General features: G+C 41.2%; 3 protein-coding genes across 4 annotated transcripts; all 3 read right to left on the bottom strand.

Moving 5' to 3' along the window:
- znf740b (zinc finger protein 740b) lies at positions 1 to 8,609 on the bottom strand. 2 transcript variants are annotated; one of them, XM_084916820.1, is made up of 7 exons: positions 8,511 to 8,609; positions 6,650 to 6,799; positions 6,250 to 6,483; positions 6,009 to 6,137; positions 5,789 to 5,918; positions 3,775 to 3,893; positions 1 to 2,176 (listed from the first exon to the last, which is right to left on the bottom strand). In XM_084916820.1, exons 2-7 carry the CDS (start codon positions 6,692 to 6,694, stop codon positions 2,027 to 2,029), a joined length of 807 nt encoding a protein of 268 aa, XP_084772946.1. In that variant the 5' UTR covers positions 6,695 to 6,799; positions 8,511 to 8,609; the 3' UTR covers positions 1 to 2,026. The 2 variants fall into 2 exon arrangements, with proteins under 2 accessions (XP_084772946.1, XP_084772947.1); XM_084916821.1 differs by lacking the exon at positions 6,650 to 6,799.
- Positions 8,610 to 8,878: 269 nt separating this feature from the next.
- Positions 8,879 to 15,517, bottom strand: csad (cysteine sulfinic acid decarboxylase). The gene is made up of 13 exons (XM_084916632.1): positions 15,386 to 15,517; positions 15,193 to 15,319; positions 15,028 to 15,118; positions 14,298 to 14,520; positions 14,110 to 14,189; positions 10,969 to 11,023; positions 10,752 to 10,868; positions 10,600 to 10,664; positions 10,431 to 10,512; positions 10,143 to 10,342; positions 9,807 to 9,858; positions 9,630 to 9,719; positions 8,879 to 9,439 (listed from the first exon to the last, which is right to left on the bottom strand). Exons 1-13 carry the CDS (start codon positions 15,515 to 15,517, stop codon positions 9,266 to 9,268), a joined length of 1,488 nt encoding a protein of 495 aa, XP_084772758.1. The 3' UTR covers positions 8,879 to 9,265.
- A 1,332-nt stretch (positions 15,518 to 16,849) lies between these two features.
- Positions 16,850 to 20,763, bottom strand: LOC146363729 (uncharacterized). The gene is made up of 4 exons (XM_084918266.1): positions 20,631 to 20,763; positions 17,912 to 18,246; positions 17,738 to 17,818; positions 16,850 to 17,657 (listed from the first exon to the last, which is right to left on the bottom strand). The coding sequence occupies exons 2-4, from the start codon at positions 18,225 to 18,227 to the stop codon at positions 17,377 to 17,379; spliced, it is 678 nt and encodes a 225-aa protein (XP_084774392.1). The 5' UTR covers positions 18,228 to 18,246; positions 20,631 to 20,763; the 3' UTR covers positions 16,850 to 17,376.
- Positions 20,764 to 27,084: the final 6,321 nt, after the last annotated feature.

The raw sequence follows: 27,084 nt of genomic DNA, 5'->3' as shown, positions 1-27,084 counted from the left end.
TTTAAAAAGAAACAACTTTATTTTTACTTTGGGCCCAAAACTCCATTCACTACAGTGTGAAACTGACTCGATGTCACTCCTGGCATAACAAAATATAGGGGATGATAAAATAAAAACAGATAAACAAAAAAAATATTATTCTCCAAACAAATGAACAAAAGATCCTCCAACAAATACATGCAAATGAAAACAAAATATCCTAACTAATCACAGCTGCTGCACTAAAAGGGCAAGTGTGACATTTTCAAACGTTTGTCCTAAAAGCAAGCTTCGTGCTGAGTCACCATGGCCTATTGAACTATAATAAAGAAGAACAATGATCAGACTAAAGGTTAAAACATCATCAAAACTTTGATTTGCCTTTGGAGTTTAGGTCCCATACATGCTATTTTCTAGCCCTAAAACCATTTATAGATATATATATATTAACTTCATAAACAGTAGACAGTCAGCAATGGGCCCAAACTCTTCTCACATATCTAAAAGTCTGACAGAAACAGATCTACCTGTCTATTATTAAAAAAACCTTTCGTCTAAATAATAGTCATCTACAACTGAACTAACATCTGCAGTCCAGTGACTTCACAATATACAGGCCTGAAGTTTCATATTGCCAGTAATCAACATACAAACGACCCTCAAAGTTCCACAACAAAGTACAACTTGTCATCTTCACTGAAGATGCTCAGTGTTAAATGACATGGAACTGCATTTAGATCACACTCAGTCAGGCAAACACACAATTCAGCAGTGAGAATCTGTAGATGAGCCAATTTATATTATAACCTGGTTGACCTGGGCCATTCACACAAGTGCTGAAGAAAAAGGTCCCCAGTGCACTCGTGTGAAAAGACTCGAGCGTTGATCCAGCTGCATTTAAAAAATATTACGAGCATGATTCTGACAATATTTCATAGATATTTAAGTAAGAGTAAACCTAAGGATTTACCAAAATACAATGAAGGGGATAAAAGTCTTAAAGTGAGAACAATCTCTGATCACTGAACAGGAAAAGGCAAGACAGCGGTTTCTAGGAAGGGAGCGTAACCACAATGGATTCATACGGCAGGTCATTTTACAGAAGCACGTCAAGAAAAACCTCATTCTTTGCCACACACGGGTCATCCCGACATCCAGTAAACATCAGCTTCAAAAAGATTGGAGCTCCTCGAAAATCTGTCAGCTGTTAGCCAGTGTAGGTCTTACAATTAGGGCCATATGCCTTTAAAACAAGGTAGAACTCTAAATGTGTTTGCCATGGTACAGATACCATCTATCCAGTTCAGCTTTAGTGTTTGTTTTGGTTACCAGTAGGGACCTGGAGTTATTTTTCCAGATGTACAGCAGCATGAACAGCAGATTAAAATATTCTGATTAATTTAAGACTTGTGCACAGAAAGAATATGGCACATAAAGTAAAAATGTTTGACTAATTTGATGGTTTTTTTTCCTCTCCAACAATCTTTAACATTTAGATCAGCGGCATCAAAAAGGTCATTAAATTTACCTTCACGTGTGTTAGCGACCTACAGTATTTCATTGACTAATCACTTCCTCGAGGCAGCACACAGAAAGCCTGCTGTGACCTTTTGCTTATAAGCTGTAGCCGGTACATAATTAGTAACAAAAGAAACACAAAACAAATAGGACGTTTTAATGCTTCATGGTTTTCTGTCTGCGTCTACATTAGCGAACCGTTCGTTTGAATTAACAGGCAGAGTTGGGGTTGACTGCAGGCTGAAAGCACGAAAGGTGCTGACTGTCCATGCAGTCACAAATTTTGTGTAATCTCCATTTATTGCCGCAATACGATGTCCGTGACTGCGAATGAGTCCGTTCCCCAATCGCCTTCTTCCTGGATTCTAAAGTGACAGTAGGTTAAAAAACCATAAAAATCCACTATGAGCTGGTGAGAGCAAACTAAGGTTTGGCTGTGGAAAAGTTGGGCTATTTTCAGGTCACCACTCCAAGGTGTGATGTTACTGAGCTGCAGACTGATGTTGGGTCTCTATGTGGAAGTTGAGGGTCAGACAGTCAGACGGTTGCTCGAAGGATGTAGTGGGCTCCATGAGGCCGGATGGGTAGATGAGTCCTGGGAGTACTGGCTTTCCTCTTTGCTCATCCCAACTGTACACAGCCGTCGGTGTCTCAGAAGCCTGTCTGTCCGTGAGAAGTTCTGAAGCAATGCAAACAAACATGTGGGCTTCAGCCAAAGTAGTATTTGAATTAGGGTTGGGTAGTACATTGCCAGCAGTTTTATTTGGGTGATGTCTGTCATTTTTCTGTTGCTCATTTATTGGTGTACCTCCATAAGAAGTCCACTTGGTAAATACTTCACTTGTAAAACAGTTGCTAAAGTGGTTCAAGTAGAGATTTGCACACAGAAACTGGCTGAGATTCGGATCAGAATTAATAATAATCTAATGCCTTGAAAATCGTAAACTGTATGGTCGATGCCAAGTGCTGTAGAAAATCTCAATTTCCATTAGGGCTGGGCCATGTCATACCGTTCACGGTAACACCGGTATAATGTCGGGCAACGATAAGAAAATGAAATATCGCGACAGAATATCGGTAAAACGCGCACGCGCAGTGCCTTTGTTTTCATACGCATATGGCGGAAAAAGCATGGCGGCGACAGAGAATGAGAAGAGCGAAAGCGGATCGTTGAATGAAACGGATGAACTAGAACTGGTTTGTAAAAATGCTGCAACTTCAGTGGTGTGGAACTGGTTTGGCTTTCGTCCGTCAGATACACAACAAAGCACTATTTTTGGTAGAGCATGCTAGCGGGCCGTCGTTATTACCGTGTTGTTTGGAAAATACGGCACACTTAAAATCAATCCTTTGATTTTTCTGAGAATCGACAGAGCCCCTTATAATCCCGTGTGCCTTATGTAGGAATTCTGGTTGTGTTTACTGACCTCGAAACGATTTTATGTACACGGCGCTGGAAAATGTTTTAGTACGACTTTGCTAAGCTACGAACCCGCACAGCTTGATGGGCATTACGGCTATCGTAGGCAGGAGCCTCGCGGAGTGGTATGTACTGTGCTTCAACATAATATTACCGTATTGTGTGTGTTTAACCTCTTTTTAAGTTTTGTGGATGTTATACATGGTTATGCTGAGGATATGTCGGCCAGTTTCCACTGGAAATGCCTTTTGGTTAAACTGTCAGCGAGGAATTTGCATTTGCACTGTTACATTTTTATATAACTTTAATGCACATAAAAAACAGCTGCTTGTTTAAGTGAAAATACATTGATGTTTTTTTTTTGGCACGAATAAAGTTGTGGAGTTGTAAAGTATTTTGTCTCGTGTCAATTATATCGTCAGTTATATCGTTATCGCAAATTTTCAAATGTATATCGTGATAAATATTTTTGGTCATATCGCACTGCTCTACTTTCCATGTACAACTGATTTTAAATATAAAGAGGAGTCAATGATAGATAAATTAGCAGCATATGGCTAGTTTTTCACTTGCACTGCCCACATTACAGATTATGCACCCTAAACATTGTTTGATTGCTTCCTTTAGGCCCCCTCCGTTGGTAATTATTGCTTTTCCAGCTTAAAACTAAAATATTTCTAAATTGTTTTTCGGTATTCTTTTTTGTTTCAACACAGCGGGCACATGCAGTGCCATGTCCACCAATACATCTGCAATTCATTGTTGTTGGAGTGATTGTGACAAGCTGAAAATCTCTTAATACAGGATCTGTTCAAGTACACATCAAGTATATTAGTGAAAAAAAAAGTATGAATAACCTGATGGCAGCGATCGCACTGATAAGGCTTTTCTCCGCTGTGCACCCTCTTGTGCCTGTCCAGGTGGTAACGCTGAATGAACCGCATATCACAAGCATCACACGCAAATGGCTTTTCCCCTGGAAAACAAAACAAAGCCCACACACAGGGAAAATGAATTTAATCATCGCTGATTTCACACGCATTTCACAAAAGACATCTAAATCTAAATTACTGCGTTAAAGTCTGGAGACACCTCTTTGATGAGAAAAGGGGTGCAAACAAAAACATAAAAGGCAAAAACAGACTTTAGGCAATTTTAATGAGCTTAATAATTGATATTAGATATGACCAGCTTTTTTCAACTGAACTCTCTTAGACAAGCACTCTTGTCATTTCTTTATGCAGTCTTCAGGAATCCAGGATTCTTGAAGGACACACAAAGCTCTTCTTTGGATGTTGGCTGCTTTTTGTTCCGTTCTCTGTCAACATGATCCACACTGCGTCAGTAATGTCGAGGCCAATCCGAGACTGACAGTGTTGCATTGTGCGTTTTTCGATCCAGGTATGCTTTTACTGCATTGGCTGTCAGTTTGGGATTATTGAAGCCACTACCAATGACATAATTTTAAGATGGTACTGTATGGTGGATCAAAATCTGATGTTACTTCTCTGCTTTCAAAATTCCATCAATTTTAAGAAGATCTGCAACAGCAGTGACTGAAATGCAGCCCCAAACCATGACAGAGCCTCCACTGTGTTTTACAGACAGCTTCAGACGCTCTGTTGACCTCTGTTTTGACCTACTCTGTACATTCTGATGACAATTTGAAACAACAATTTCAAATATGGATTAACTTACTCCATAAGTCCTGTTGCCTCTGATTTTCAGTGTAGTTCTTGTTTGATTTGACATACCACAGCATTTTCTCTCCATTTGCCCTCCTAAAGAATCTAATCTCGACACCCAGCCTTCCACCAATTTCACTTCTTGTTCAGCAAACAGTTCAGAGAAGGTTCAGATGCATCTGTCGGGTCCTGTGTCAGGTCTTTGCTGGATTTCTCTTCCATTTTCTTCATGAAATGACTTTCAAACACTGTTCATATGCTACAGATAGATTTTTAGGACTACCATCTTTCGTTTTCCACTTTTTCAGTTTCCTAATTTTTTTCAGTAAATAGACTTTTTTTTGGGAAAGACCTGTTTGGTCTAAATACTGTTTTATGCTTGTCAAGCTGTGTTATTACTGGCCTTTTTTTAATAGATTCAACTGAAGAAATGGGAACAAATGACATGATTTTAAAGACACTATTTAAATTGGTTCTTTCCTAAGCTGTCTGTTATGTGTAGACATGACAGGGGGTTATTCTTGAGCTAGATGCCCTTTTCATGCTTTAATGATTCATACTCAGTGTTATGTGGCTTAACAAAGGAAAGAAACCCCACTCCTCTGAAAATGGTCAACTATGAGGACTATACTGAAAATGAGTGAAAAGGCATCAATGTCCAAAGAAAAACTTGGAAAGACTGGAGAACTACTGCTCCGCCTTCTATAGCCCATTGTAAAAGATTATAACAAAATGTGGCTCCTCAGAAGCAAATTATAAAGAAAATGATGGAAGGATTTTTTGCACATTACTTTAGTATGAGTCTTATAATTGAGTTACAAATTAGGACCAATGCAGAACTCAGATCAACATTAGGGCTGCCACGATTAGTCGACTAGTCACGATTACATCGACTATCAAAATAATCGTTTGTGGCAGCCCTAATCAACATACAAACTGAGAAGAAGAAACGTGGAAAAGACACATTTTACAAACTTGTCAACCAACCTCTGAAAATGCATCAAAACAGGTTAAGGGAGCAAATACTAAAAATAAAGGTAGTTGGTGGGTATTTTTAAGCTTATTCTGAGCAGATGGGCTATGAGGAAACATCCTCACAAAGACTTACCTAGTTGACATACAATTCAACATAAAATAAATTAAAAAAAAGTCCAATTGAAGTAAAGAGGTGAGGGTAAGTTCTCACCTGTGTGTGTAAGAATATGCCTCTTAAGGTGGTAGCTGCTCCGGAAAGCTCCATAGCAATGATCACAGATGAAGTTCTTCTGGACTTTCAATGAGCTGTCGTCATCCATATCAACTGATGGAACTAAATGCTATAAACGTGAAGACAATTAGATGAAATTAACTTAAGAGTAACAGTCTTTTCACTTTCTAATTTCAGTATAATTTTAACCTTTCTTTACCTCCACTTTTACTTTGTTGGTTAAACCGGATTTTTTGTGTTTCTTCTTGGGCTGCATATTCTGGTTTGCCTGCATGCCCTTTCCCTCAATTATCCTTGATGTATGATAATCTCCATCTTTCCGGATGAGCTTTTGAAAGATGAAAAAATGTGACAACAGGCTTCTGTTAAATGCTGTGAAATAACATCAGCAGACTTAAAGTGAGTTATTTCTCCATGCAAAATAAAGAAGCATCTCTCACCAGGGGTGGGCAGCTCCCAGTTGATGGATGGCCCATGTGGCTGTGATGTGGCTGTCCATGGTGCACCTGGTGGCTGTGGTGGTTCTGGCTATGCTGCGAGTGGGTTTGGTGGCTTTCAGGACTGGTCCTTTGCCCCTGACCCAAGGGTGACATCATCTTCTTTTGGCCTGGGATGTTGTTGGCTTGCATTAGGGCCATGCTGGACAGCACTGCCTCGCAGCCCAGCAACCCAGCCTGACAATACAAGCAAAATGTCGTTTTGAAAAAGAGGAGATTGCAGGACTCCTCACGCAGCGAGGCATCAGAAGGAAGGAGAGGGGGACTGAACAATGGGAGTAACGGATACATGCATACGATAAAACCATGATCGTGATCTTGAGATGAAGAGACTTCCACTGACCCATTTCATATGGTCTCGAACAGAATTGCTGGAATGGTGTGTCATCGCCGTGCTTTGAATGCGTGTGTGTTTGTGGGGACAGAGGGGCTTCACTCGGGATGAGGGGTGACAGATGAGACTACACCCTCCAAAATCATCAGGGGCAAAAGTCTGAAAATAAAGGCATATGCATATATGACTAAAAATGTATGTGCAGCTTTAATATGTGCTGTCTATCAGACAGGAAAGCACCAGTTGCTTGGTACATGGCTGACAGAAAACACAACAATAAAAGGTAAAATGAGAAAAATGATGGAGATGAGGAAAAAGCTTGTTATGCACAATGCATCTGTGTACATAATACATTAACCAAACAAATCCTTCAATGACAATAGCCGGTAGTTGAATATAGAAGGGATGCTTCTTTTTAAATGGCTTGCAATGCACTTTAGTCCAAGTGTAATGAAACACACACCTGTATCTACCTCATACAGCTGCAGTAATAAAAAAAACATCCTAAAAGTCTTTTTCATGCACATGACAGAGAAAATTAGAAATCACATTACAAACACGTTAAATCAGTGTGGATTTTTAAATTATTACATTTATCAAAATATGTTTAAATCTGATTATGTTTTGTGTGTTTGTGAGAATTAATATCAGCTGATGTTTTAAAATGAATTTTAAAATAACAAAATATAAGTATTAGTCTTGAAAACCCTACACACAAATGTGGCTATTAAATCAAATCAAATCAAATCACTTTTATTGTCACATCACATGTGCAGGTACACTGGTACAGTACATGTGAGTGAAATTCTTGTGTGCGAGCTTCACAAGCAACAGAGTTGTGCAAAAATACAATAACGTAAAACAAGCAAAATATAAGAATGGCTAAATCTGAGACTAATAAATATATGTACAATATATAATAGTATATGCATTACTGAAAGGATATGAATGACGCTGCTTCTGTCATACATGTAAAGGCCATAAATACTGTAAAAACCAAGCTACTAGGAGGTCGGTATAGCTCATTGGGTTTGGGGGGGTATATGTATATGCAGTGGCTTAGGTTCCAGTCTGCCTTGAACCCTGTGTGCTGTCCTGCTCTCTTACCCTCCTTTCTTGTCTGTTCTACCTGCATTTAATACTCATGTATTAGATAATGAAATACATACAGCAGTTTCCCAGTCAGGTCAAAAGCTGGTGCTAGAAGTACTTAAATGATGAATGCATACAAACATGCACAATAAATGGCACGATTACTGTTATTATCTATTATGTTAATGTAAAGGGGGCTCTTTCGACGACCCAAACCCACCCATACAGAAAACTCCTTAATACGGACAGAGATTTTTATTTTAATTGATTCAACCACATCTATTATTGGAAAACGCTTTGTTTTGCGATTCATTTGTAAGCTGGTGGGTTTATTCTCTGATCGATCTTACAAAGATCAAACAGTTAGCAGCAGTTAGCTAGCAACGTATCCCAGCTTTTTTTTTTGTTGGGGGGGGGAAGAGAAAGTAAGACAGGTTTATTTTTCCGCTGGGGTCACGGGACACAGGACAGACAGCTTTGTGTGTTTCGGCGGGGGTCTGTATGAAAGTGTGCCGCACGCTGAGAGTCCCCGCTGAATGAAACGAAAGCAGAAAGCAGCTAGCCAGCCCGGAGTTGGATTTTGGGACAACTCTTGTGTGAGTGAGCGCCCACCCCACCCCCCGCCCCGGACAGCACAACAACAGGCAGGGCGTGCAGGCTCCGCGCCGACCTCAAAATAACGCCGCCCTCGCGAGCTACAACTGCTCCAAACACACGGCCACCAGAAATAAAACGTGTACAGAGCCGCGAGCGACGTGCTGCATACTCGACCGCTTACCTTTCGCTTTTCACAGTGCTGAAGATTAATATTTCTTGTCGCACTTCCAATTTTTTCTCAGTTTACAAACACTGACAGGAAACACCACCGGAAGTGCTCCCCGGGGAGAGTCCTGATTGGTCGTACGCCAAGACACGTGACGGAAGCTGACTGACCCAGATTTGCGGCCATAACTGTAAGGTGTGCTGCAGAAGTTTTGTTTAAAGGCTTTGTGTCTGACAGACTTTATAAATATTACATTTTGACTGAGAAAACTATTTCTACACAAAGAAAGCAATTTTTTTTTGCTTAAACCTAACCAAATAATTAAATAATTAATCCATTACAAGACCAAAAGCAGGTTCTCAGAGGTGACGATTTGTTTTATTGTTTGTTTTACATTACACTTACAGAAAGACATTGTGACCCTGAACTGGGTAAAAACAAACAAACAAACAAAACAAAAACCCCCAATCACTTTTTTTGGAATCAATTAAAAAAAAAAATCAGTAATTAGTTAGGTATAAAATGTAAAGGGTAGGCATTCTTCAAAAATGTTTTAAACTCCTTTACAATAAAGAACAAGGTGATATGAAGTTTGTAATACCAAGTAACCTTTATTTATTTATTTATTTAACAGCTGTTGGAATCTAGGAAATCAGATATTGAAATTCACACAATTTGACTTGTTTGTTGTTATTTGTAAAATTACAATGACCAGCATTAAACCCACAATCAAATTTTCTGAAGGGCAAGGTGTTCACTTATGGGCTTTGTCACAGGTCCTTTCCTAGTCTTTCAATTTCATCAAGGAAGAAGTCCATGTCTTTCTGGGACAGTAGGGGAGAGAATACAGTCACACGGAAAAAGTTGACCTTGTTTCCCAAAGGCTGGTAGCCGACCATCATAGTGCCTTGCTTCATCATACGTTCCTTGATGACAGGAGCTACCTTTTAGCAAGAAAACAATACACAGAATTAACTGTACATTTCAGATAATGGGGGTTTCTTTGTTTTTTCAAAAGCACACTACAAAAAATGAAGATGCCACATCTAAGTACATGTCAATATGTGTGCAACGGAAGGAATAAAATATCTCAATTGTGGCGGCTTATTCTTATTCAGCAACAGACAAACGTACTTTTGCCAGTTTCTCCTGGTAATCTTCAGTTCCTTCCTTCCCTCTCAAACTCGGTGGTATGAACCAGAAGCAGACATTCACAAGCTCTGGCTGTCCGCAGACACAAATGCAAGCAAGGTAATGAAATTTTGCAAGTAAAAAACTCAGGTATGCTTTATGAAAAATGTATGAAATTACCATGCTCAAAAGCTGGAACCCCTCTCTTTTCTTCATCTGCTCCACCAGATATCTGCAAGAGAAAAATTTTAGCAAAAACCCAAAAAGTAACCATATTAAAAAAAAAAAAAAATCAAATTTCTCATATATTAGACATAATTTATTAGTGAAAACCAAGAGAAAGACAACTGGTTTCAAGGGGTCTTAACTGGATGTGTAAGGCTGATCTTCTGTTAGATTGAGACAAATCTGACTTTACGACTTTACTTGAAGCTTGCCCTGTGCCACATCCTTTATTTCTCCTTTATTTTGAAGCTGTGCCAGAAAATTTTTTTTGCTGCCACATCCTTTATTTACCTTGTATGAATAAAAGCCTTGTCTACACGCTCTTCTAAGCCCATGGAGCCAACAGCTTTCCACATCAACCACAGCTTCAGACAGTCCACCTTGCGGCTGCACTGCACAGACTTATCCCCAATGTCCAGGTTCACATCGTAGAACTTATCTTGCTGGAAGAGGTATGTGGCATTGGCACTGTGGCACTGCTTCAACAAATTCTGGAACAAAGTCAATGATTGTCAAAAAACGTACAAACCCAAACTTTATGATTATTAATTCTGCAGCCTTTAAATTGTGAAGCCAAACCGTGGTGTCCTTCAGGAGTAAAGCAGAACACTGCAGGCCAGCCACCAGCATCTTGTGGGGATTCCATGCTACTGAATTTGCTCTTGTTATACACAGAAACAAACTCTAATCAACATCACAGATTACACTGTATCTCCACTCATGTACAAGCTCATGTACATTTTAATACCTGTCAACTCCTTTCATCAGATGTCTGTGTTTCTTAGAAAAAAGCACGCTCCCTCCCCAGCAAGCCTGACAAAAAAAAGGATAAAAGATTCTCACAAGGTTCACAAAACCAAGTCTCGTCAACACACATCAGTCTTCCACAAGTGCACTCACATCTACATGCATCCACAGCTTGTGTTTATCACAAATATCAGCTATGTGATCCAGCGGGTCAAACACACCCTGCACTGTGGTCCCTGATGTGCAGCTTACAAGAAATGGCACTGCACCCTAATGGAAAACACACAAACATACAATTAAAGTCAGGAGATGATGACTAAAAGCTACATGTTACATTTGATGAAAACTAGCTAAACATCAGCAAATCTACCTGAGATTTGGACAGCTCTATTTTTTCATCCAGATCCTCTGGAATCAGACGACCTCTGCAGCACAAGAGACAGCATTTAATTAGATGAAAGGTATTATTTTTACTTGGCACAACTCCAGGTTACAATAGATCAAGGTGTAACAATTATTTCAATACAGAACATGAATCTATTATTTACAGCCCCAATCAAAAGTTTAAGATCACTTGAAAAATGGCAACTCTGGTGTGCCTGAAAACAGCCTGTTTCATTTTAAGCGTTTTCAATATTCTGAAATTGCTTTGTCTCACTCCCATTTCTTCTTGTTGCATTTTGAAGCTCTACTTGGAACCTTGTTAAAATCCGACCATGCAAAATATGATTTTTTTTGCCATTTTTCTAGTGTTCTTAAACTTTTTATCGGGACTGCATTTTGAATAATTATTGAGTCTATATAAAAGGTTATATAACATCTGCAAGTTGAGTTTTATGAGCATTCGTTTTGCAATTGTATAAATTAGGGACAGAAGAAAATTCAATTTCTTTAATGCTCAATAACTTCTTTCAGCAGGCAACTGATAACTAACAGGTCATCCAAAGCATCCAAGATGGCGGCGCACACGGACGCAGCGGCTTCAGCCTCTCCAATTAGGCGTTTTTCTTTTTGCAAAGCAAAACTTACCTACAGTCATCTGGAATTATGCAACATCGGCTATAACAGCCAGATCCCCGTTACCAGTGATTATCAGAGGATCAACAACATCCCCCCGGAGATAGCGAGAACACCGGGCGCTCCGTGGATTGTTATCGGCTCTGCCAAGCAACCCAGGCGGCGGACAGGACGCAAAAAAAGCGGGGCTGCCGGTCAGGCGTGCGAGCCAGGCTAAAGAAGCAGCCTTTTAAACCACCGCTTCCAAGCATCTTCCTGACCAACGCACGCTCGATCGTCAACAAAACAGACGAACTGAACCTACTTCTCCCCGCACAGCCTCTCGTCCGCGACTGTTGTGCCTTGGTCGTCACAGAGACGTGGCCACAAGAGGAAATTCCCGACGCCTCGATGCAACTAGCGGGCCGCACAATGCACCGCAGCGACGTAAAGGCTACAGCAGGTAAAAGCAGAGGTGGAGGTTTGTGCATTTACACACATAACAACTGGTGCACAAACACCAAGATAATCACCACAGTCTGCTCCCCGGACATAGAGACAATGTCTGTCGTGTGCAGACCATTTTACTTGCCTAGAGAACTGCCTGTAGTGCTAATCACAGCAGTCTACATACCTGCAAACGCTAATGTTAGCTCAGCCCTTGCCCACCTGCACGACTCGATCTCTGAACAGCAACGGAGATATCCAGAGGGAGTGCACATCATCGCAGGGGATTTCAACAAAGTGTGCTTAACAACCGTGCTGCCTGGATTTGTTCAACATGTGACATGCCCTATGAGAGGCAATAACACACATGTTTACTCAAATATCAACCAGGCCTACAGATCTGTTCCCCTCCCACACCTGAGCATGTCCGACCACCTCTCTCTGCTTGTTGTCCCCTTATACACACCACTCAGTAAAAGGACAAAGCCCACAATCAGAACTATTAACACCATTTCTGAGGAAGCTCTGGCTCAGCTGCAGGACTGTTTTGCCCTCACAGAGTGGAGTGTCTTTGAACATGACGACCTAGAGACTCACAGAGCTGCAGTGCTGGGTTACATCATGTATTGCATTGACACTGTCACCACGAAAAAGCGGGTCCGCGTCTACCCCAACCAAAAACCCTGGATGTCGAGTAAGGTTCAGGCATTGTTAAAGGCACGTAACTCTGCATACAAATCTGGGGACCAGGATATGTACAGAAGAGCAAAAGCAGACCTTAAAAAAGGCATCAGAGCAGCAAAACTGGACTATTCGAGTAAACTGTCGGATCAGCTCTCAGATAACGACCCCAGAAAGGCATGGGAGGGCCTGAAACACTTCACCAATTACAAAGGCAGTGGGACAAATGCAGATAACATGGACATCTCATTAGCAGAAGAACTAAATGACTTATTTGCCCACTTCCAGAGAACTGTAGACACCCCTACCATGCACACCGCCCTGCCCATAGCCTCTGATCACAGCCCACACACATTTACCCTCCAAGAACTCCAGGTTCACAGTTTGTTCAGAGCAGGAAATCAGAGGAGAGCTGCTGGCCCTGACCTAATACCTGGGAGAGTGCTCAAAGTCTGCGCTGACCAGCTGGCTCCTGTGTTCACCAGACTATTCAACCTCTCCCTGTTACACTGTCCCTCACTGCCTGAAATCTGAAACAAAAGTCCCAGTCTCCAAGTCCACCATGCTCAGTGGCCTCAATGATTACAGACCCATTGCACTGACACCTGAGTTTGCAAAGTGTTTAGAGAAGCTGGTCCTATAGCTCATTAAGGACTGCCTCCCACCCAGCTTTGACCCCCCCACCAGTTTGCCTATAAGGCAAACAGGTCCACCGAGGATGTAATTTCCACTGCCCTCCACTCTGTTCTGCATCACCTGGAGAATCCTGGGACTTCAGCGAGGATGCTCTTCATTGATTTCGCTCGGCTTTCAATACCATCACCCCAGACACTCTTGGACTACAAACACATCCGCCTTAGTGAAGAAAGCCCAGCAGCGCCTCCATTTCTTGAGGGTTCTGAGATGGCACAGGCTGCAGACTGATCTACTAGTGTCCTTCTACCGAGCCACAATTGAGAGTGTGCTGGTGCACACTGAAGAGACTCCAGAGGGTCATCAGAACTGCAGAGAAGGTGATCGGCTGTCCACTCCCCTCCCTGGACTCCATTGCCACGTCTAGATGTCTCTCTAGAGGCACGGCAATTATAAAAGACCAACTTCGTCCTAACCACCACCAATTCAACATCCTGTCCTCTGGAAAGTGGTTCAGATCCATCAGGTGCAAAACATACAGACTAAAGAACAGCTTTACAGGGTTCTTATTATGATGCCCATGTATACACCCCCAACAGTGAATAATGTAACTTATACATTGTGTATATAGTGTTTTTATATTGTTCTTCTTTTTTTTAAAATATTTTTTTCTTTACTTTTGCACCTTTGTGGTCTTGCTACCTACTTTCTCTGTTCAAGCAACTGTACAATGACAATAAAAAAGTTCAATTACCTGTCGTCCACTTTCACAAAGATGACGTTGTCCAAACCAATCCCCAGAAATGCAGCGCCTTTCTTTACAGAGTAATGGCTCTGAATAAACACAAGTATGTCTGTTTCAACAGTGTCATGAAGTTAGAAATAAACCTGATGAAGCTTTCATTGCATCAACAAGACAAACAGGTGAACAGTCGCCCTCACCTCTGGAGATGTAAAGATGCTTAGCCGTGGGAGAGCCCACACCCCCTGGCTTTTGACCTCTGGGAAGCGTTGATAGCGTGCGAGGTTCATGGCATACATGTTGGAGGTTGAGCCCCCCGGACAGAAAATCCCATCACCCTCTGTCCAGCCAACCAGCTGACGTAGGCCCCTGAGGACCTCGTTCTCCATCAGCACAAAGACTGGGGCTACCTCATAGGTGAAGCTGCAGTTGTCACAGAAAACGTCTGATCATGTTATTTGCTGGATTAGCCTCGTCTTCATTTTATCTTTCAGTTTGTAAATCTCTGCAGTGCTGCTCTATGAGTCAGGAAACTTTCCTTGCTTACGAACCAATATATAAAAAACCCACAACATTGTGAAATATGTCATCAGCATTGGTGCCAAGAAGCACCACTCAAACAGTGCACCTAAACATCCTTTTGAAACACTTTGAGTCATTTTCTTTGACTTGAAATTTTTGCACATGCTTTCTAATAAATTCAGTTGATTAAACACTGATACACTAAAAATATGCAAAATACCTAAAATAACCTCAATGTTGGAGGTTATTCTTTCTGCTTATTCCTATTTCTAGAGTATTTCTACAGTTTGCTACCAAAGCAGAAACTCTGATCTCCTTTGATCAGTGCCTAACACATTTTATTGTTCAATATTCTTACAGGCTTAACCTTCCATCCCCTCAATATTTATCTTATCTGCTCCTTCTTACAGATTAGTGTTGAGAGCCTCAGTGAGGAATCTTCCAGCCAAGGAATGATAGTCCACCCCACCGTACTGTTGATTAAAAAAATGTGGGTGACCTGAAATTAACAAAAGAAATAGTCCCTTCAAGATCGGACAAGTGCCTGTCTGTTTAGCTCATTTTTCTACTTACTTGTTTTGATGCTGTACTTGGCAACATCTCTTACTCTCTGGAGGAGCTTGTCCCGTGGCTCTCCTGTCTCTCTCACCCCCAAATCCAGGAGCAGAGCCAGCTCCTCGGGCTCTTTCCACTCACAAACCTGCACGAGGAAAGCGTGGATTATGAAGTTTGTTAGCTACCGCAGACAGGGAAGCTATTTTGATACCTTCTGTTTGACATCTGTGCCATTGGAGAGCACTTCCTCCATAATAATTTTGAAGGCTTCATTTAAGAAGAACTGGCCTTCAGCATGGTCAATGAGAGGCTCATTCAGGTCACGGAGACTAGCTTGTTCCATTATCTCTTATGTGCTGTTTAAAAAAACATGAATACTTTTAAATTCAAAAGGTGTGATAAGAAACAGACACATGGTGCAAACTTCATACTACTAACCTGAGAATGGAGACAGGTTTGTGCTGCTCTGAAACCAGACTGCAGAAAATGGCTACAAAGCAAAGGTAAGGTGGCAAGAGAGGGAGGGAGGCAACCTTTGTCCCACACTTCTAGTTAATGTTATCTGAGTTGAGAAAAGACAATGGGGCACACACATACACTCAACTGTGATTTATGGGCTCACAAAAGTTCATTTTTAGAAGGTCAATATGCTTTAGTAAGTCATAAGTCATGTATAGCACTTTAATGGATAAAACTTTTGTGGATTTCATGAAATGATTCTCATCAGTTCACAACAAAGAGCATCAGATTAGCTTGTGGGTGAACATTTTTAAAGGCAGTCATTTTACTGTGATGAGTTATGGAGTGTTATGCAATAGAGGCTGTTTATCTGCTCTGATATGCATGAGAAGGTGAATGAATCTTAAAAGACACAAGTCAGCCTCTACAGAAACTCTATGAAACATCAATGCAGGAGCAAAGCGATTCCCAGATTGCGCAGACAGAAAACCTTCATAGTTTTGCAGAAAAGAACTCCTAGGATTGCTTTGTTCCAGTTATGGCTTCTTTTCTTCTTCCAGCTGTGATTTTTATTTATTTACCTTTTTAATGAGCAGCAACAGCTAACGTTTAGGAGTAGTTTGCAGCTAGTCAAGGACGAATGTACGGTCATCAGCCACCTCAATAGGTACACCCGTTCAACTGTTCGTCAATGCAAATGTCTAATCAGCCAATCAAAAGGCAGCAACTCAATGCATTTATGCACAAAGACATGTTCGAGGTGAACTGTTAAAGTTCAAATTGAACAACAGGAGGACAAAAGATGATTTAAGTGACTTTGAGCATGACATGGATGTTGGTGCTAGACGGGCCGGTCAGAGTATTTCAGAAACTGCTGCTGTACTGGGAGTTTCCACCACGACCAGGGTTTACAGACATTGGTGCAAAATGAGAAAATATCTGGTTCTATGGGTAAAACAGCACTGAGAAAAATGTAACTGATGTAATCAACACGTACCAGTGGGGTGACAGCATTACCCCATCATTCTTTTACGGCCGAGGGGTCAAAAAGCAAAAACAAAAAAAAGGATTTATATAGTCTCTTATGTTTCTGGGACATTCAGTGATGCTTTCGTCTGTGGCTGAACTTGCTGATCAGCCTTCAACTCAATTTCACACCATTTTCTGTCCAGTCATCTGTGCCCCATTTGCAGTGGCTCAATTCTTAAACACTGGATAAAAAATTAAAAATAAAATATTGTTTATTTTATGGCAGTTGAATGAAAAATACAACAATTACAAAGAGTTATTTCAAGTGGTACTAAGGTTCTCCTGCTTCTGTCCTTTGCAGATGTTTTCCATGAAAGAGTTTTGAAAATGTTCTTTTCTCTGCTGCTTCATGTGGATGGCTGAGCTTCATCCCTGAGATGAATAATCCCAACATAAAAAGAAAATACCGTTCAAATGAAGTAAGTACAGCTTGCTTTTCATTATCTTCTCAAATGAAAGGTGAATAAAAATCATACTACAGATACCACAACAGAAAACAGACATACAAGCAACTCTTGTAAGAGATTTCATGAGGCAAAATTTCTATGACTTTTCTACGATAATTGTTAATGCATCATTTAAAAATGTACAGTATAAAGTACAGTAGTGCTAAATGCAGAGTAGTAAACAATAAAATCTTGTTCTTGTTTAAGCCCTGATATTTATGATCTGACTTGTCAGTAAAAACATTTCCTTTATACTCTAAGCAAGTAATCAGTCAGTCTTCAACAGGAAGTCGATGCTTTCAGGTGGCAACATCCACTCTCCCTGACTGAGAAGTGAATGCAGTTGAGCGGGTGTGGCTTTTTCCCTCTGTGAGTTACGCCAGTGACGCAGCATGGCAAAGACTCGCTCCACATGGAGATTATGGTCCTCTTCGATTTGCTCCAGTTTTACAGATGAGATTTCCAGAGCTTCTCTGCCAATCGCCCTCCAAGATTTGCCGATGGTACGGGCCACAGACATCAGCTGTTTCTCACTCACCATGCCAGAGCCTGTGGGATGACACCGTTAAAGTATGTGACTGTTTTACAGAGTTTGACAGTGGAATATATTTCAGTGCATTGCCACTCACCATTGTTGCAGATCTTTTTGTTTGGAATGACATCTGGTATCTCAGGCGCTTGTTTTCTTTTTTCTGAGGTTTCTTTTCCCCCTTGGAAGTGAAGAAAATCTTTCTATTTATAGATCAGAAATAGAAATCTAACTGGAATAAAAGATTGCTGAAAATGAGCAAATTTTAACCTACCTGAGGACCGTGTGTTGACTTTCAGTTTGTTAATAAAGTCAAGCCTTGGGAAGGTTTCTTGCAAGGCGTTATCCTTGAAAAGCTCCAGTAGTTCTTTTGCTGCTTCGGGACCTCTCTGTATGACGTGATCCAAAAGCTCTGTCACTTTTTCACTAGGAGCGCGGCAAGATTTCACGTGCTGGTAGGCGTGACGAGGCAGCAGACGGCGAGCATCTGCATGCTGGAGTACAAAGTCGGGATCGGCACTTAGGATTTCTATAAGCTTTGGCTTCTGACTTCTGAGTAGCTGGATTTCCTCTCCTGATTCCTCAGCCATGACTGATTTAAATCAACTCCTGGCAAAACAAGTTGATGAAGAACTCTTTTAATAAAAGTATATATGACATGTCCAACGAACTCAACCAAAAACCTTTTGACTAAATTAAACTTTCAAAAAAGTAAACAGCTCCAATATCCATCCATTCTCCAACATTTCTAGTGGTAATAATTGTAGCTGTGACGCTATTCTGCTAAATGTGCTGCAGACAGCACGGAGTGTATTGGAACCAGAGTCAGGGTCCCTCTGCTGGTCAAATAGGCAATGACAGCATGTCTACATTACCACAAGCATTCATTGCCTTCTCATTATTTTAAAAACAAAAACAAAGAGTTTTCAAGTTGCTGCATGACCGATAACATGTGCATCAATGCTTATATATCTGTTCTAAGCCAACACTAGCCAATTACATTGCTCACTTGATATATATCTATCAGGCTCTAATGCAACACTTAATTGTCCTGCACATGCCTGCATAATCACTGCTAAACATATTCCTGGCTGCCTTTTAATTTACGTGGCTATGGAAAAATGTGATATTCTCACATTTATTTTAATGACTCATTCAAGTCTCTCCAATAATCCAGTGGATGAAGAATGTACAATGGGAAATATTCAAGACTGTTTAAGATATCTAATGAATAAATGTTTCAATTTTGCGGCTACTTTTTTTAGTATATTAAACTGTAACATTTAACATAATTTTACATGTAATATGTAACATAATATGTTACAACGTGTTGAAAACCACAATCTCTGAAGACAACCTCTGACAAAATAAACTCACCGGCCACTTCACTGGGTATACTTGTGTGACTGATCCTTAACTCAAATATTTAATTAGCCAATGATATGGTAGAAACTCAATGTATTTAGGTATGTAGATACAGTCAAATTCAACCTCAGAACAGGGAAGAAAGTTTGGGATTTTCCCACAAATCCATGTTACATTCCTCTAAAAGTCGAGGGGATGCAGGGAAGTAACAAAAAGTATCTAGGTTGGGGCAAAAAAGAGACAAGGAGGCAAAAATATAGATGAAATAAAGTTTTTTTTAAAATTAATAACTATACTAAAGAAGACAGACAAGTCACTATAAGCATCAAAAGATTTGATGCATAAGAGCACATCAAAAAGGTTAAATGGTTAAAAATGCCCTCTGCTCCACAGAGCAGGCACAAGCAGTTAAGCCATATGCAACTCAGCTAACTACAAAGGCTCTCCAGGACTGGAGTTCACCTGATCCCTGATCTTAAGTACTCAAAGCCTAATTGTTGAATAGAAAGGACAGCAGAGAAAGGGCAGCATCTATGGCTGGAAAGAGAGCAAGTCATGCCCAGCCATGGGCCTAACAAGCCATCTTTAGAATTTACAGAGAAAGATCAGAAACAGAGAAAGTATCAAGTGAGTGGCAGTTCTCAGAGATTAAAATAGCTGTGAGGAAGGCAATAGTAGCTCAAATAACCACTCATTACAACCACCATTTGCATCGGGTCATTGAAATGAGATAATAGAAGACTATAAAACATTGCCTGATCTGATGAGTCTCAATTTCTGCTGCGACATTTGGATGGTAGAGAATTTGGCAAAAAGACAATAAATTATGAATTTAGGCACCTTGTAGTGGTGTAATGGTGTGCGGGATACTTTGGGCCCCAACTGAGCACCATTTAAACAGGAGAGCCTACCTATACAACTCAAATCATCTCAAACTGGTTAGTTGATCATGTCAATGAGTTCACAGTACTCAAGCGGCCGCCACAGTCACCAGATCTCAATCAAATAGATCACCTTTGGCACGTGGCAGAATAGGAGAGATGCATCATGGATACGCAGCCAATTAAGTCTGCGGCAACTGTGTGACGCCATCACGTCATTATGGACCAAAATCTCTGAGGAATGTTTTAGCACCTTGTTGAATCAATGATACGAGGGGATCCCACCCACTGCTAATGAAGTGAGTGGTGAGTGTATTTCACACTGTGATACACGGGAGTTGAATAGTGCTTATGTTATCTTATCTGTAGCTTCGGACATGAAGAAAATTAAGTGGCATTAATATTTTTTTCAGTTCAAGCATAGACCAGTAACTGTAGCATTGTTCAAATAAGCGTTAATACTGATGTACACTGATCAGAAATCACAGCATGTGCACAATCACTTTATCAACTTTTTTTTTTTTGCCTACGTGACACGACCACGTGCTTAGAGTTTATTACTTTCAGTGCATGAAGGACGCAAAGCCTTTGTTCTACATCCAGCACTTCAATTCTAAACCCCTTTAATCTTTGCACTTCCTGGGTTTGTGTGGCATCTGTGGTCGATCACTTCCAGATGCGCTTTACAGACTCGCTTTCATACCCCAAGCAGGCTACAGGCGGAACGTATTTGTGCTTTTCTCTTACCATTTAATGCAACAGCCCCAATAACAACAATGGTAAACAAACGCAGCTTTTAGCCGACAAACAGGAGACGCGTCACAAGTTCACCGTCGCTTCTTTTCTCCCGCTGCTTATACGGTATTTGCAGTCAAATCATTTCCGGTTATTCCTTTCACTAGCATTTTATTTCTGTTTGCTTCCATCCAGTGGGTGGATGATTTAACTGCAGGAAACCTCCCCAGCTCTGAGCATTTAGCGTCACCTGGTGGAGATGCTTAAACATTGCACTGTAGTGACAGAAGTGTTCTATAATCTTAAATTATACTTAATTAAAAACAAAGTATATAAGACTTTATTATGAAACAGAGACATTTCAATAAATACAAAAAGAAGTGACTAAAAGAATTATATGGGAGGCATAAAAAAAACTCGGGTTATTAATGAGAATAAGGCAAAATTTGCACAAAAAACTCTGCAGCTTTAAAAGCTCTAGATTTTCTATGATATAAAGAATAATGGCTATAAAAACATGCAGTGTGTGCAATATACACAGCCACTGCATATGCACAATGCAACACAAAGCAACAGAACTTAAAGTGGATATAAATAATGCAGCTAATGATAATTTCTTTAGTACAAAAATGAAAAGCAGCAGGGCAGGACAAAATATGTATGTTTAGTTTATTTTGTTTCTTTAAAATTAGCTCAAATTCTGTGGCCAGAAAAACAAAATACACTCACTGCAGCTCTAAACTGTAAACTAAATAGCTTCTCCACCTGGGCGCCTCCTCAGAGCAAGAATCTCTAACTCTCATGTCGACACGGAGAAATGTGTTGCTGGTAATATTGTGAAAATGGAACGCTGTAAACATGGGAATAAATGTTAGATTGTTTTTGGTTGAGCAGAGTCGGCTCGTTGCGTGCATACCAAATAGAACGTGTGCCTGTGTGTGTTTATTGGATGTGCGCACTTGCCAGGCATCATGAATGATGATCTACATTACAGTACATCCAAGTTTAATGTATCAAAAGGCACCTGACTGTTATTGGACAACAATTATCAGGAATCACCAGTCACACATCTGCGCAGCCTATTTACAAAGCTCCAGCTCTGGGAAATGACAAATCAATATCTTATTCCTGGACAGATATTTGCTTTGTGTGAGTGGAAAAGCCTCTCGAGCCCATTTCATCCATACACAGTATACACTCTGAGTCACTGTGTGTATTGGTTGTCTGAATAAAACCAGCTTTTGCTTCGCCTACAGTGGGTGGAAAGACTAGAGCAGATCACTTATTCCTTATTTATTCTTACCACTCAGGTGAGGCTTCTGTATTAGAGAGAAATTCATCTACCTTTATGTACTACTAATGACTTTATTATGTTATAAATTTGAATTATATTCAATCTTGAGCTTCAGCGTAGCAAAGCTAAAAGGCAGCGATCTGCTGATCTAAGGGAATACATACACCGACACTCAGGGAGCTTTCAACTTGAAATGCTGTACAATGTGTCTGCAAAGTGTGCAGTTATTCATTTTGCATCACATTACTGCAGCACAAGTGGAGCATACTCTGTATGAAAATGACAATGAACTTAGTTTGCCGCTGATCAAGCACAATCACACTCACACCCTGGTTCTTTTCAGGCCCCATCGCGCTCTCTGTCAAGTGGCAAACTCCACTTGTATGTGCATGCTAGTGGTGGATGGTATAATAGCTCCAACTCTCCACATTGCTGATGGAGAATAATGCAGTTTCTGTATGAGTGGCTCTGGCTCTATTCTACAGACCTCTGCACCTGGAAAATTGGGATTTTTGTAGATGAGTGTGTGTATGCGCGTGTGTGTGTTTATTTATGCATGTATACAATTGAAGAGGGAGCCAGCGCAGCAGCTTATCCTCTCCATGCCTTAACAGAGAAATTTAAATTTACATGTAAAGTAAGTGACGAGGGAAATCAATCTTACTGACAGACTTTAGCGCTCCGAGCCACAAGGGACAAGACGGAGTTGGGTCTGCATTTGTGTGGATCAAACACTGCTTTGCACACTCGCTGACAGTACACAAGCTGGGACTTTTATGTTTAGACACTAACATGCACACAAAGCTGTTTCACAGATAAAGTTGTTGATAAAAGAAATGGCACTCTTTTGTTATAACTCAGATATGAGCCTGCAATTTTAAGGGTTCTGCACCAAACTGCTATTCACTAGTATGACTGGATGTGATGAAGTAGGTTCACTGTTTTGAAAAAGATCGATTTTTTTTCTTCCCCTTGTATAATCCACTGTTTATATATTTTTTGCAGCCGACTGTAGTACAGATGGACCTCTGCACAGGGAGGCCATTGATATGTGGTTCCCCCCATCCCTTCCCACTGACACACACATACACACCCCCGCTCCCAGGATGGGAGTGGAGGGGGTAGAGAGGGTGGAGGGATGGACATATATTTGAGTGGCTCTGACATGTCTGTTTGTTTAACGTGCATTATATATGAAAGACCAGAGTGAGGGAGGAAAGACCGTGGCAGCAGGGCAGGCAAACAGAGCAAACACGCAATGCAAGAGATAGAAAGTGAAAGAGGGCAGCGCAAAGCTGCTGTTTACAGCTGGGTAGACAAACTGTAGGTGCAAAGCTTCAGTTTTCAGCACAAACACTAGATTTAGTATCACAGGCTCAACTCAGACTGTTAGGTAACCCTATCTGAGATGTTATCATCTCTTCTTTTAGAGGGAAGAAGGGTTTAATGCTGGATAACAGCAGGATGACCATCCATTACCATTCATCATGTCATATATATTCTCTCAGATCAAATATATATGAAGCTGTTGTTCATTATGGGAGGAAGACCGTTTGCAGAGGACTTATAGATTGAGCCTGTAATGTAATTGACAGATCCATTAAGGCTGATAGAAGTGTAAATAATTTACCTGTGTGTAAGTGTGTGTTCGTGTGTGTGTTCTCCTCAGCACCCCTACTTAGAGTTACTGAAAAACAGCAAACACAAAGGCATTTTCCCTCCTTTAAGTATAACGAAGGGAGAAGACAGTGAGTCTGACAGACAGAGCAGACACATTTTCAGACAGCATTAAAGCCACGAAGGAGCTCCTGGAGGAAATGGATGTGTATGTGTTTCTGAATGTGTGTGTGTGTGTGTTTGTGAGTGTGATGTAGCAGGAGGCTGAGAAAGAGTTTTTGAAGGAGGTCAAAGGGGAGCTTAAATAAAGCAGGAGGACAGAGTTGAAGAGTTCAAAGGAGCAAAAAATAGTCACTGCTCTGAAAAAGAAAAAAGAAAGAAAGAAAAAGCTCTTATCGCATGAGATCATCCAGCTAAAGTCACCCAGAGAGGCAGGTGTCGGCTGATGTCAGCGTTTAATATTTGCTGTAATTCAGTGAAGTCAGCGACTTGTCGAGACCTTGTTTGCAGGATTCATTAAGCGAAGTCTGCGGATAAGGTAATCTGCCTCATTACAGTAAAGACAAAGGCACAAAGTGAAAGAGGAGAGGGAACATTTTGCTTTGTTGTGGCTCTACTGCAGTGTGAGCTGACCTCTAGAGGGAGCTCTTATCATTCTAAAGTATCAAAACACTTTTAGCTGCACTCAGCTCATAATTTAAGCATAGCTTTTGTGTGATTTGAGCCATAAAGCTCAGGCTTCCCTCAATCCCTAAGACTCTTTGTTTTGGGCCATGAGACGACACAAAGTCCCTCTGGCAAAAGAGGGCGAGCCAGGTTTCTGGAGCTCCCAAAAGATATAGTGGCAAGAAAGAAACCCACATCCTGCTGGCTTTGGAGTTTGGTCTGTCCTAAACTCAGTGACCAGTGTAAGAATTGGAGAGACTGTGGGAAGACTTGATGCCTGACTTTTTTTAACCATCATTGACTGGAACACTGAGTAAACATTAAATGCTGGGACTTAACACTGAAGTATTTTAGGCTTGCTGTGTAACCTGGCAAGTATACACTCTTTTTAATGAGATATTTGAGGCAAAAGAAAAACATATGGCTCATCCCTTTGATTCCTTAGTAAGTGTTGTAAAGACCCACCTTTTAGCACATCCCAGCACACCCACTCACTTCACCAGATGCACCTTGTTTAGTTCTCTCACCTTTGATTGGGTGTGGTGCTTGTCCTCAATTGCACTCACCTGTCACACATTATATAAGGACTGCATTCACTTTTGGCTCACTCTTTCTTCACTCCCACATGGGGCGGCAGCTGAGGTGAGGTTCTGTTTGGGTTTTTTATTTTATGTATTGTTTAAGGTAATGAGTAACTTAAATCTCTGTTTTCTTTCAGCATTGGCAGTCCATGTGTGTCTTTCTTTCCTTCCTTCTTTGCTTTATTGATTTGAGAATAAAAGGAGAGCCCTGTGAATGATTAGATGACTGCTTATTCTTATCCTAATCGGATGAGCCCATGATGCTGATTACTCAACCCTGAGCCTTCCTTTCCTTCATAACATGGTCCTCCGAGCCGGAGCAGTGTTAGCGTCATGGATTCAAAGCAGCCATTGACTGAAGGTTTGAGAAGATCCAGTCGTGATAGTCGACCTCCTGCCCACCTGCAGCAGTATGACGTTCAGTATCCTGGAAGTAGAAGAGCTACATGTGAGACAGAGAGTCAAACCGAATGCCAGCACAGTGACATAGACACACATGGGCTGCAGGATCCTGTCGGAGAGTCAGAAAGTCAACCAGAGACACGTCCTGCTCCTTTACCCACCAACCAAGATGAGGTCATGAGGGAACTCCTGACGACGATGAGGGAGATTAGGCAATTTATGATTCAATCATCTCCTTCCCATTCTCGTAGCTCCAGATCTTCAATTCGCACTGTCTTATCTGATGGAATCAAATCTTCTGTTTGCAGTTTACGAGCCAGTCCTCAAACACATCAACAACATGAGCAGCTCCCAGTGATTGATACAGCAACCTGTCAATCACCTTTCCAGCCCCCACAGATTAGCCGTCAGTCTGGCTTAGTTACAGCTGCCAGCCCTCCTTTACCTAATTCAACAATATTAGATGCTGCAGTCCCTTCAACTGGTTTGCCTAGACCAGTCCTTGCTACAGAAGATGAGACTCCCTTTGATTTCCTGGCCTTATCACGGCAGGATCCCCACCAGGTCTCATGTGTTCAACCTGCTGTTCCTTTAGCTGAAGACCCTGTTCAACCTCTCATTTGCATATCTGACCACAAGCATTGCCCTCCTCTAGAGCAGCAACCAGCTACATCCAATGCCTCACATGAACAGAAACCTTTGATACCTGTTACTGCTAGCTCGGGTCACTCCTCTAGCACGAGAACACATGTATATAAGCTTGAAGGTCCTTCGTTTCCAGACCTTAGTAGAGAAGACGAAATGCAATACAGGATGTTACGGATGGCCCTTACAAACCTTCTTGATCCTCATGAGACAGAGCAGTTCAAATATCATGTCCTTCTTGATCACCTCAAAGTAGACCAAGCTAAACGATTAGCTCTTGCCTTTTCCTACGCTCCTGACCCATACACTCAAGCCATCAAAGCCCTTGATGAGCGTTATGGGCAACCAAGACAGCTGGCATTGAAAGAGCTAAAGAATACACTGGAACTGCCTCCTATCAGAGCAGGTGATGGTCAGAGTCTTGATAATTTTGCTCTTCGTGTACAGGCTTTAGTTGGGTTGCTTAGCACTATGGGAGAACAAGGACGTGCAGAACTAGATTGTGGCTCCCATGTTGATCGCTTGTTAGCGAAGTTGCCTGCAGAGCATTTCAGTCGCTTCAAACGGCACGTTTACAGGGAACAGGGAGAAATAACGTATACCTTGCCTTTGTTCTCATCCTGGTTGCAAATGGAATGCAAGTGTCAACCCAGAAAGGCCAGTCCTGTTTCATCCTTCAACCAGCCACGACCTGCCCGTAAGTACACCTCTCCACTTACAACAATATTACATGGGGCAAATACATCTGATGATCCTGTACAGGCAGCACAACCGATCATAACAACTAAGGCAACATGTGCATATTGCCGCTCACCTGAACACCACATTAGTAAGTGTCCCGAGTTCATTCAGAAGACAAAGGATGAGAAAATAAACTGGATAAAAGCAAACAAACGGTGTTGGCGTTGTGCTAGGACTCATCAGGCCGCAAAGTGTGACCTGAGGAAAGCATGTGCCACCTGTATGGGATGACATCTACAGATCCTATGTGATGTAAATAAGAGATCTACAACTGAATCTAATCCTGTAGTGAGGACACTGTACTTTGATAGACCTAGTGATTGTCCTAGTGTCCTTTTAAAGGTTGTGAAAGTGCTCCTGCGAAATGGCAAAAGAACTCTTGAAACATATGCAGTACTTGACGATGGCTCCCAGCGTACCATTCTTCTACCATCAGCTGCGCAGCATCTCAACCTAACTGGGGAAGCAGAGAGATTATCACTTAGAACTGTCCGTCAAGAAGTTGAAACTATTCAAGGTT

This window comes from Perissodus microlepis, chromosome 20 (assembly GCF_051167445.1).
Source record: "Perissodus microlepis isolate ML-2025 ecotype Zambia chromosome 20, ASM5116744v1, whole genome shotgun sequence".
Taxonomy (NCBI): Eukaryota; Metazoa; Chordata; class Actinopteri; order Cichliformes; family Cichlidae; genus Perissodus; species Perissodus microlepis.
This window is presented reverse-complemented; position numbering and strand designations above follow the sequence as displayed.

Coding starts and splice junctions, on each gene's coding strand:
- znf740b (XM_084916820.1), bottom strand. CDS start 6,694: ATGACACACCATTCCAGCAATTCTGTTCGAGACCATATGAAATGG. Junction 5,919..6,008: donor CCAACAAAGTAAAAGTGGAG/GTAAAGAAAGGT, acceptor TCACGTTTATAG/CATTTAGTTCCATCAGTTGA. Junction 3,894..5,788: donor GCATATTCTTACACACACAG/GTGAGAACTTAC, acceptor TTTGTTTTCCAG/GGGAAAAGCCATTTGCGTGT.
- csad (XM_084916632.1), bottom strand. CDS start 15,517: ATGGAACAAGCTAGTCTCCGTGACCTGAATGAGCCTCTCATTGACCAT. Junction 14,521..15,027: donor GAGGCTCTCAACACTAATCT/GTAAGAAGGAGC, acceptor TGACAACTGCAG/CTTCACCTATGAGGTAGCCC. Junction 10,343..10,430: donor TACTCCTGAAGGACACCACG/GTTTGGCTTCAC, acceptor ACTTTGTTCCAG/AATTTGTTGAAGCAGTGCCA.
- LOC146363729 (XM_084918266.1), bottom strand. CDS start 18,227: ATGGCTGAGGAATCAGGAGAGGAAATCCAGCTACTCAGAAGTCAGAAG. Junction 17,819..17,911: donor AGTCAACACACGGTCCTCAG/GTAGGTTAAAAT, acceptor TTCACTTCCAAG/GGGGAAAAGAAACCTCAGAA. Junction 17,658..17,737: donor CAAAAAGATCTGCAACAATG/GTGAGTGGCAAT, acceptor GTCATCCCACAG/GCTCTGGCATGGTGAGTGAG.